Source organism: Sinocyclocheilus grahami, unplaced genomic scaffold (assembly GCF_001515645.1).
Source record: "Sinocyclocheilus grahami isolate Dianchi unplaced genomic scaffold, SAMN03320097.WGS_v1.1 scaffold621.1, whole genome shotgun sequence".
NCBI lineage: Eukaryota > Metazoa > Chordata > Actinopteri > Cypriniformes > Cyprinidae > Sinocyclocheilus > Sinocyclocheilus grahami.
The window spans coordinates 323,502-334,490 of NW_015505800.1; the positions used below are offsets into that span (position 1 = coordinate 323,502).

Consider the following 10,989-nt stretch of genomic DNA (forward strand, 5'->3'; position numbering starts at 1 on the left):
TATATATATATATATATATATATATATATATATATAAACAGAGGACGGATATTTGAACTTGATCACTGAAATTTAGGTAGAAATTTAAACAATATAGAAATAAAGTGAAACAAATGAAGAAAATAAACTGATTTAAATAAATTACATTTTTGACAATTTATTTATTTATACAATTTACATATCCTCTCTGGGAATGAAAAAAAAAAAAGATTAAAAGGAGTGATATCAAAAACAGAGGCAGAAAAATCCCACAACTTCACAATTATATGTGAATGACCCACTGTGAATATTATGTGACATTTTTTAAAAGTAGCATGTATACACTACGCTGACCTTATTCTCTTGTGCCCAACGCCAGATTCCTGGAGTCTCCATGTGGAAAAATGTAAAAGGGTCTTTTCCCAAGATAATTAAACCAATCAATGCAAGTTTGAAGACCGAGAGGAACGAAGCGGTGTGCCTAAAAATAAATAAAAAGACATTTCAGTTTCAGTTTATGAGTTAAAATCACTACTGTTTTAATAAGAGCTGTCCATAAATCTGTATGGTCTGCAATACAAAAGGTATTGATGAAATGAGAAATGCATGAGAAACACACCTGTATATAGGCTGTGGCAGGAAGTTTTCTCCCTCGATGCGGATGTCTGGGTACCTCTGGGTGAGAACCCGAGAGTACTCTTCAAACACCCGCCTGTACCCTCAGGATACACTGCAAATAGATTTGACTGACAAGTAATACACTAGAAAATCAAAAAATCTTATTACACAACAAACTGCAAGTTGTTATAGCAAGTTTTTACAATAAGACATTTTGCAAATGCAAAAAAACTATACTTGTATACGATTATATTTACATACTACTAGTATCCTAAATAATATAAATTCAGTAAACGTTATAAAACACTACATATATTATGCTATAAAAAGGTAGTTACTCATGGTATTATGATTCTAGCGCACTGATGCTTAGGCCAGTGTGCTCGGCTAGATAGAGAATATGCAATATGCAATATGCAAATATGCATAAACCACCTGACTGAACGTACACAATAAATGTCCGTTTAGATTAATTCAGTTGCTTTATTTTTTTTTTTAATTCAAGGAACAATAACACACAATAAAACAACATTAAAATGAGAAAAGAAAAAGATAGAAGGACAAATTACAACAAACAAAAAACAATTGCCAGGGGGAGGAAAGTATAAAACTTCAAAACAAAAATACAAGATATACACATATATATATATATATAAAATCAAATAAATATATTGCAAAGTTCACAAACTTTCAAAGTTCTTACAGCTTTCTTATTCACAGAGTCTCTGATACTGTCAATATATATAAATATTTCAGTCAACAATTCAGTTGCTTTATCGACACATGACACTGATCAGCACGCGCACCGACAGGAAACAGAAATATATTCCGTTTACTCACCAAATCTGAAACTTCAGCAGTGGCATTCCTGTATATTGCATTTTCATCTTTTTAACGCTGCCATTGTCGGCTGTGGCGTGATTCAGTGACAGCACACAGACCAGTAAAAGACATAAACACCGCGTTTCCATCCCGCACAGTCCGCTCGCGGAAGCCCTGCTCTAACTCTACCCAGAAATTCAAGGACGATATACAGCATGTCAAAATAAAAGCTCCTATCGCCTGTCTGAGTTCACGTGCATCAGAGCGCCTCTCTGTATAAGATAAAAGCGTTGCATTGACGACTATGGAACGCCAAAATGGCCAAAAATTCACGTGTTTTGGCCCTTTTGGCCTTCCATAGTCTTACAGACGCATTAACAGCCTTAAAGTAAAGTAAAGTGAACAGGCCTGGGTATTTTTTCCAATGACTCTTTACCTCACTAGGTGACGACAATGAGTGAAATATTTAAGCATTCAATAAATCGTTTTTAAACCCTGATTAATTCAAAAGGAAAGACAACCACCATACTGTCTTCAGGACGCTGCCCACAGAAAACACACTGAGCGAATTATGAAAGAGCCTGATGTAAAAAAAGCTGTACAAATGGCCCAGAAATCCTACTGAAGCAACGCCACTGGGTGTTTGTTTTTTCTGTTCATTTACATGAAAGAAAGACATGTTCCAAGTCTACATAAAAGAGAGAGAACCATTTAAGATGGAAGCGTTTCTCTAGAACAGTGGTTCTCAATATATTTGTTTAAACAAAAACAGCATATTTATTTCACAAAAATGGTTGATACACAAGTACCGTCCCCCTTATGACTAATACTGATTAATAATAACCAGCTTATGAAGTAAGGCAATTAAATAGCAGTCCCAAACTAGCTTTTGTTAATACAATTAAGTTGGTATGAGCCACCATAGTAATTTAAACATATACAAAATAACAAAGTGAAAATAACATGGCATTTTTGGGTTATGGAAACAACAGTTGCCATGCTGAATACACATTACTAACAAGTTACAAACATTTAGAATTATGTGTTTGTTGTGGTTTCTTTGACCGTACACTCACCAGTTGAGAAAAACTGCTCTAGAATTAATCAAACTTTTTAATACCACGGTTCCAGATATGAAGTTTCTACTGTTGTGATTTTTTGTGATAACAGCTTGTGTCCTAATCAAGGATTTTAATGTCGGGGAGCAAGAACTTATTTTCAATTCATAAACCCAAGTTCCATAAAGTAAAAACCAACAAATGACAGTAGGAATAAGTCACTTTTTATTGAGTAAAAATCAGACATGAAGAGGTGCAGACTAAAAACCAGTGTAACAAAGTCACCATGATCCCAAAAAAAAAAAAAAAGTCTGCATTTAGTTGTAAAAAAATATGATCTATTTTCAGAGAAACCAACTTTCTTCCGCCAGTAGAGCATCTTTATTACTTATTTTCTATAACTGTGCAAAGTATCGGTGTCCTTCCTGAAAACATTTCCCATTTTTCTACGCAACTAGTGATTTTCCCACCTTCTGAAACAGGTTGCTTTTATAAATCAAAGCATTTCCCATATTACATCAACATTGAACCCATCTTTACACTGTAAATATATAGTTTCATATCCTTTCAACATTTAAAACTAAAATGGCAAAATAACACAAGAGAAATCAAAAAAAGTTAAACAGACAACTAGGTCAACACTGACCACTTTAATCAAACACAAACTCGCTCGGTCTTACAGACGTGACGCAACAGGAAAACACTCAGCGCCTGTGACGACTGTGGCTCGAATGGCTGCTGCTGTGGTGTTTGCTTTTATGAGAGCGTTCGTACGAACGTGAGCGTTCCCGCCGGTCGCGGTGATGGCCTCCGCTGCTATGCTCGCGCTTGTGCTTCTTCGCCAAGTCCGAAGAACCTCGATCCCGCTCTCTCTCTCGCTCTCTTTCCCGCTCAAGGGGCTTGCTGGTGGAACGAGAGCGGCTGCGTGAGCGTTTCCTCTTGTGGCCGTGTCTGCTGTGCTGGTGTAGGTCGTCTGAGCGCTGCTTTGACTTCAAGTGTGGCAGGAGCGGAGACGGAGGGCCGTGGTTCGCGTGTCGTCGTGGAGATGGGCTGTGAGAGCGGCTCCGGGAGCGAGAGCTGTAGGTGCCCGAGTGACTGCGCCTGTTATTGTAACTACAAAAAAACAAAACAGCAGTTGAGTATAGACACCAACATCACAGAGCAGACAGCAGTGCACTGCAAGTGGTACTTACTGTCGTCTGGGAGAGCGCGATCTGGACCTCGTTCTGGAACGACTCGCACTTCTACTGTTCCGACCTAACTTACTATCTTTCCTGAGTCTGAGGAAAGGACAAGGAAGATACTTAATTAGTGCGCTTTAATTAAACAAAACACAAATACTTGTTGAAAGTCAATCCTGTCGAACACTCACCCGTTGTGTGGGCTCTTAGAACCCTGAGGCCGATCTTCTGGTTCTTTCTTCATGGCCTTAAGCATTTGAGGGTTAGGAGACTTCTCATCTGCTTTCATTATATTAGGTGAACCTGGCAGGGGGGGGGGGGAATCTAATTTTATGACTGTTTCATAAGGAGAAGTTTAGCAGAATGTTTCTGCTGCTTTTTTCCATAAGTCAAGCTTCAACAATAAATAAAAAAAAATAAAAAAAAAGTGGTATTAAAACAGTCCACATTATTCCTGTGCTATATTTCAAGTCTTCTGAAACCACAGAATAGCTTTATGGAGGAACACACACTAAACGCATACCCTAGTGCAGTGTTTCTCAACCAGTGGGTCGCGACCCACTAGTGGGTCGAGGATCATTCCGTAGGGGGTCGTGAGACTTTCTCTGTGTTCTCGGTGTTACACCGGCACAGTAAGTGCACTTCACAAAAGGCTCATTGAAACAGTGACCTCCAACGAATCGTATTTTCGAATGTCGCATGTTGAATCATTATTGCCGTAACTTTCTAACGCTGTTTCTAAACTGTCCTATCACAACAATTTATCGCTGCCGCGAACGTCTCTTATTGGACAAGGTCCTACGCTCTTTACGTAAAGTTACACACGCTAGCAGCTGTTTACCCCGTTGCTTGGTAACGACGGCGCAGGAGATTGCAATGCATTGCTATGCCAGACCTACTATACACAGCCACGGCCTGTTAGCTTGACAAAATGCATCCGTTTAAAAAAAAAAAAAAAAGGCAGAAGATTCAGAAACTCCTTCCACTTCAAAGGCAGCAAAATGTAAACAACGCAAGTACAACCCAGACTATGTTAAATATGGATTCACTGGATTCACCCTTTCCCGAATTCCACCGCATCTGAATATCATCATTTCAGAGCGGCAGTCTCAAATGTCTCATTAACGTGAGTTAATAAATAAATACAATTAAATAAATAAATCAGTTTGCCTCAGTCTGTCTAATTATTGAACGTTTTTGTGAAATTAATTATAATAAGCATATACGGTGTAGCCTAGGTCTAAAGAGGCATTTCAGTTATTTATTTATTTCCAGCCTTAGTGGGTCGTATGACTGGCATACATAAAAAAGTGGGTCGCAGTAGGCAAAAGGTTGAGAAACCCTGCCCTAGTGTATGCGTAACAACTTTGGGCTTTTCATTAATTGTACAGAAAGAGCAGCCTGGACCATACTTCTTTTGTGTCACAGAAGAAAAAAAAAAGTTATATCTTTGGAACTACAAGGGTAAACAATGCTTAAAAGTAAAGCCAAGGCAAAAAGAGCAAGATGGTTTTAGCTTTAAAAAAAAAAAAAAAGGTTAGACTGCACAATAGAGCAGTGGAAGTGACAACTTACATGGTTTGGATCCAGGAGAGAATCCACCCAATGTGGAAAGAGCAGGTGTGCAATCTGGATTCAGTCCTTTGGCCTTCAGTTTTGCTTCCTGTAGAGCCACCTTCCGCTTGTCCACTTCCTTCTCTAGCAATTCATAATTTGGCTAAAAAACAAAGAAGACACAAATCATACTCGATAGAACACAAATGAAGACCTGCTAACTCTAAAAAGGGAGTGAGGTGAAACCTATCTAACCTTTTTTCTGGTGTACAACTTCAAAGTGGTTACACATATATCTTTGATCTCCTCCTCCGTAGCACCAAACAGCAGGTACCAGTTCGGCCGAGAGGGTAACGTTAGCTGAGAGAAAAATGATGAGAATAGACAGCCGTTAAAACCAGAGCTCAGAGTAAACACAGGTGGAGGAGGAGGACAGAGAATGGTTTTGTACCTGTAGCACTCGTGCAGCGAGGTAAATGCAGGCACAGGCGATGGTCTCAGCTTGAAATCTCACAAACACATTAGTGCGAAGGCTGTCATTCATGTAATTCCTGCAACACAGAAGGTGAACCACAAAATTGCCACTTCCCTGCATGGGTTGATCATCTATAACGTCACCTTTATGTACGAGGTTTGTCACATGATGCCAAAAAAAAAGACCAAATATAAATGGAGGCTTGAGTTTAACATTGTCCTTTCCCTCTCTGCCTCACGTTCCTCTTTTGTTCTACAAAAGTGTAAAGGCAAGCATGCAGTGTGGACGGGCACATATGTGCACACAGACAAGACCATGGGGGGAGGTTTGTCAAAAATACAACTGGTTCCACTGGTTTGCATGCGACAAATGACTACAATTCAATTCCTACAAAACTTTTGAAATAATAGCTTAATTTTCTATAAAATAAGCAGATGAGAGTATAAAATGGAGCGAATCGTGAATTTTTACGCAATGGGCATGTAGCACTGATGACTGCATGCAACTCATAACACTAAACAAAATGCATGACTGAGAGCAGCTGCTCTGGGAATGAAACATACATCTCCTGAAGTGTAGACTTGCAGACAGCAAAAATCTTTAACTTCAATTCTGAATGACAAACAGATATGGGATGCAAAGCTTGCTCTAAAAAAAAGCAGCAAACAGCCAAATGGACACTGTGGACCTGAAACGCTCTGTGTCATTATGAAAAATTTGGGAAATACTAGATTGATGTGCATTATGCTGGAATAGAAACACTGTAGATTTTATGCTGCAGGCCTTAGAACATTGGATTTATATGGAAAAGCTGAGCTTCAAACAAGTCATTCAAGCATAGACTGAAGAGGTGAGAGTTCCAGTAAGACACAACGCCTCACAGCAAATGATTGTGATAACTGCATTTTTAAAGGAATGGTTCACAAAAATTAAAACTGTCATTACTCACCATCATGTCATTCTAAACCTATGGAACTTTCCTCAGTTGAACACAAAAAGGAGAAATATTTAACAAGATCAAGATACATACAATGGATGCATATGGTGAGCAGAGACCAAAAGTAATATAAACCCATGAAAAGTCTTCTGAAGCCATATAATAGCTTTGAGTGTAAAGTTGTTATATCATTTGGTTAAACATGTATGTTCAGTTATGCAAACTTATTACACGGCTCTGAGGAATACTTGATTCTGATTGGTCAGTCGCAACTAGGGCTGCATGATTAATCGAATGTGATTGTCATGCGCATTTTGATAGTAATGCCGGTTCTGTAATCAGCATCACGTGCTTTCAGATGGAGCAGGATTTACTACACATAGCCGTAGTTCACTGACAAGTTACGCAAAAAAAAATTTGCAGACGATTTTATTGCGCGATTCTGAAACCGAAGAAATCGTTCACGATAATGACAGCTGTTTGCATAGCTTCTCAGTGAACTACGGCTCTGTGAAGTAAATGCTGCTCCATCTGAAAGCATGTGAAAATACCACATTTAATAACACATTTTTACTCCAAACGCACTTCATAACGTCAGTCGAGTGTTTGAAATAAATCCTTCAGTGAGATGATGTGGCGACTTACACAGAATAAGGCACGCAACATATTTCATAGTATTTAGGCAGTGATAAAGGCATTGCATTATAAATATACTTTATTTTAATGAAAATTATAATAAGAACTCAGATAAACCGGGTATTGCCGTAGTCGTGTGTTTATTAGTTACGTTGAATCAATGAAAGCAGTTGAATCTTCTGTTTATTCAGCTGCAGCGGTTTCTTCTGCGAGGCGTATTTGGAGTTTCAGCGCGAGAGCGCCCTCTGGCCTTTGGATGGAGATTTACTGCTGATCACAGAACCGTGCTTCACTGAAAGATACGCATGACAATCGCAGCTTCTGTCGAATCGCGATCTCGATTCCATTTCGATTTATCGTGCAGCCCTAGTCGCAACATTCCGAGGTATGTTTACAAGCGGTAAAAGCTAATAACACGGGCTCATCCGGGTAACTGAAGTCGGCGCTATAAGCTTACTAGGAACAGTTTTTCTTGGTGGAAGCTTTGCATTTGTTTAGGTAATAAAATATTGAATCTATTCAATATTATGTGTACAATTATTTCATTATGTCATCCTGGTATCGTGGACTCGCTCTCTCGTTTCATACAAACACAGCTGCTGCCATTTCGCCACAATTGTTTTGTACGCTGTTATTATAAGATAACTAACAAACTGGTAAGATTTTAAAACAGTTTTGTCTCAAATCTTTTATTGCCAAAATTATTTATGTGGTGAAATGTTGTGTAATAAGTGGTTTGACTGCACCGTATCCCTTAAATGTCCATCTAGTTTGAATTTGCTGCTTTGCGTTCAAATATTTCAACTCAAATCAATATATTGTTTCTAATTTACTTATGTGGCAAGTAGCCGTGTTATAAGCAGGATAACTTACATCCCTGAAGGGGGTTATTCTGCGATAACAATCGGTTGGATGTACATTATCTCTTACTTAGTATATCAAAATAAGACTTAAAAATTTGAATATGCAGTAGCACAAATGAGATTAGAGAGGATGGGATTTATCTTGAATTTCAGTTCAGAAGATTTGGAATAAAGAGAACAAGTCTGGACTAGGTCTTGCCCTTTCCACAGCTTGACAGCCTCTGGACACTATATGCTTTCAATGTATGGGAATGAGCAACGTGAATTTTTCTCCTTTTCTGTTCTATGAAAGTAAGAAAATCATATGGGTTTGAGAAGACATCATGGTGAATAACAATTTTCATTTTTGGGTGATTTACCCTTTAAATTGGAGTACATTTAGCAAACAAAAAAACAAGACCAACTAAATCTAGTAGTTGAGGTCTAATAATAAAAAGCAAATATTCAGGCTTTAAAACCACCTTTTAAAAACCAAATAATTTAATTCAAAAGAAAGAGAGATAAATTTGGAGTCTTGAAGCAAAAACAAAAATACAAATCCTTTTGGACAACCACAAGAAAACAAGATGCTGCTGGCAGCTGGAAAAGGCCCCCTTCAGTGATTCTCGGGCAGAGAGCTCTCACTGGATTGGCTGTCTCGAGAAGGGCAGCCAATGGGGGGAGATTCCTGAGGTCATGTGGTTGGAGGAGCAGAGTTCAGAGGTTCTTTATGACACTTACCATCATGGACTACCCTTTAATCAAAGAGTAGAAAGAAAGGACAAAGTTAAACTAAGCTCTCCATTTTCTTTTAATTACAGCCATGAACAAGAGATTTAAAAAAGAAGACACACACACACACACACGTCACGAATACACCAATCCATCAGATGAGGGGACAGAAAAGTTACGTAACAGTGGCAAAGGGGTTAATTACTGGTTACACCATAGTGTCTAGACACCCAATGCAGGACTGTTTATTCACTCACCAGGCTGTCTGGACCAACTTTTGGTTCTTCTCACATTCAAGGACTTGCAGGTACATGACGATAATCTACAAAACCAACCAAACTATTGGTTTTCATTCTACCAAAACTTTAAAGTCTAAAAACAAAACAGTGACAGCAGGAACTGAGACGTTGGACGTACCTTGTGTGGGTGTTTGACGTGGACGCAGAAGCCCAGCTCCTTCAGCACACGCCGTTCAGCTTTTATCACCTGGTTTTTGGTGTTTATGTAGTTCTGATCAAGTATCAATGGACTTGGACTCCTGGTTCATGAAGGAACGAAAGTAAAATGGTTTCCCCTGACTCAAATACTATTCAAGACAATGAAAATAATGCTTTTTTTTTTTGTTTGCTTCATTTTAAATTCAAATCATTCTGTTTCCCTTCCAACCAACTACAGGCAACAGGTCCAGTTTTTTGACTCCTGTAATTTCAGTGTAAGACTTTTAGTACTGCCACAAGTGAAGTTAGAGAAAAAAAGAAAATGCTCCACCTCTCACCACATCATAGCTTCAACAGAAAGTAAAAAAAATATATATATATTAATGATGTTCTTCTATAAACATAACCAATATCACAATAACACACTAACCAGGTCAATCTTGGGGAACAAAAGCACCAAAAACCTCAACACATAACATTCACAGTCCCAGTATAGCAATCAAAATGTGAGCTCTTTATCATAAACACTACTAGCAGAACACGTTCATGATATACTAACAGCGCTGAGTCATGATCTGAAAATAGCATGAATAGCGTGTAAGGTAATCATTTAAATAACAATGGTCACCTTCACCACATGATCTAAATATGCAATTCAAAAGTAAGAAATAATGACCAACTACAAGGGATCTAAATGAAATGTATTCTTGTATTCCTTTAACTACTGAAATACTATAACAGTCCAGTTATGATAAAAAGAGAAACACTTCGCATTTAATATCTTACTAAAACCCTGTTGTATACTTAACCTAATATTACAAAAATAAATGATCCAGTTAGTGAAAAGAAAGTCTAGACTAGCCTATATTTAACAGAATTTAAATTCAGTTTCTCTCTATTGCTTTAACCATTTAAATAATTTTCAAAGCTATTATCGGAATATTTTAATTTTCACTGCACCATCCACAAGTGAAGAATATTTCAGAAAGCAAAACCAGAATTTCTTTAGTTTTATGTTTCCACACAAATCTAAATTCATAATCATAAAAATCTACACTAAACTTGGTTAGTAATTCTAAGACTGGATGCACACAATAACCTCACAAAAAAATCTCTGAAAACGAAATGACATTTCATGACTATTCTACACATAACTTTACATTTAATTGTGAATTTTGATACACTAAACTTGGTTAGTAATTCTAAGACTGGATGCACACAATAACCTCACAAAAAAAATCTCTGAAAACGAAATGACATTTCATGACTATTCTACACATAACTTTACATTTAATTGTGAATTTTGGACAATAAATTGACTAAGGCACCCAATCGAAACATAATGCTTATATGACGACACAAAAAAACAAGACATTCTCAGTATGCAACCCTCACAGCTTCCGTCACGTGAATATTTAAGAGATTTCGATCTTGGATGTGCAACGTGAAATATTTCTGTGGAAGCTATGACGTGTGGTGAGGTGTCTTTTTTTTTTTTTTTAATGAAAAGAAAATTTAGATCGTCACCTGTGCTGGCAGAGACAATAAGCTTAAACTGAGATACAGGAGTCACCCAGACGCTTCGGACCAGCGGCCAACCTGTCGATCCCCGATATCCCAGTGACCGCTTTCAGACCACTGGCTTCTCCCGGGGGAGGGGGGGAAGCGACACCTCGCTCACTGTTGCCATGCCGACTGCTTCATCTCTACGTACCATT

At 38.1% G+C, this 10,989-nt stretch overlaps 2 protein-coding genes across 2 annotated transcripts in view; both read right to left on the reverse strand.

Annotated features, from left to right (window-relative positions):
- The window catches only part of selenot1b (selenoprotein T, 1b), a 3,957-nt gene extending 2,290 nt beyond the window's left edge, over positions 1 to 1,667 (reverse strand). The window contains exons 1-3 of the mRNA XM_016241379.1: positions 1,438 to 1,667; positions 599 to 709; positions 334 to 460 (exon numbers count right to left, since the gene is read on the reverse strand). Of these exons, the coding sequence (XP_016096865.1) occupies positions 334 to 460; positions 599 to 709; positions 1,438 to 1,568 (369 nt within the window). The 5' untranslated portion in view covers positions 1,569 to 1,667. The remainder of the gene's footprint in view (positions 1 to 333; positions 461 to 598; positions 710 to 1,437) is intronic.
- A 1,012-nt stretch (positions 1,668 to 2,679) lies between these two features.
- Positions 2,680 to 10,989, reverse strand: part of LOC107557837 (cyclin-L1-like) — an 11,863-nt gene continuing 3,553 nt past the window's right edge. Inside the window, exons 4-11 of the mRNA XM_016241389.1 lie at positions 9,252 to 9,372; positions 9,092 to 9,156; positions 5,664 to 5,763; positions 5,468 to 5,572; positions 5,234 to 5,375; positions 3,850 to 3,961; positions 3,671 to 3,757; positions 2,680 to 3,590 (exon numbers count right to left, since the gene is read on the reverse strand). Of these exons, the coding sequence (XP_016096875.1) occupies positions 3,182 to 3,590; positions 3,671 to 3,757; positions 3,850 to 3,961; positions 5,234 to 5,375; positions 5,468 to 5,572; positions 5,664 to 5,763; positions 9,092 to 9,156; positions 9,252 to 9,372 (1,141 nt within the window). The 3' untranslated portion in view covers positions 2,680 to 3,181. The remainder of the gene's footprint in view (positions 3,591 to 3,670; positions 3,758 to 3,849; positions 3,962 to 5,233; positions 5,376 to 5,467; positions 5,573 to 5,663; positions 5,764 to 9,091; positions 9,157 to 9,251; positions 9,373 to 10,989) is intronic.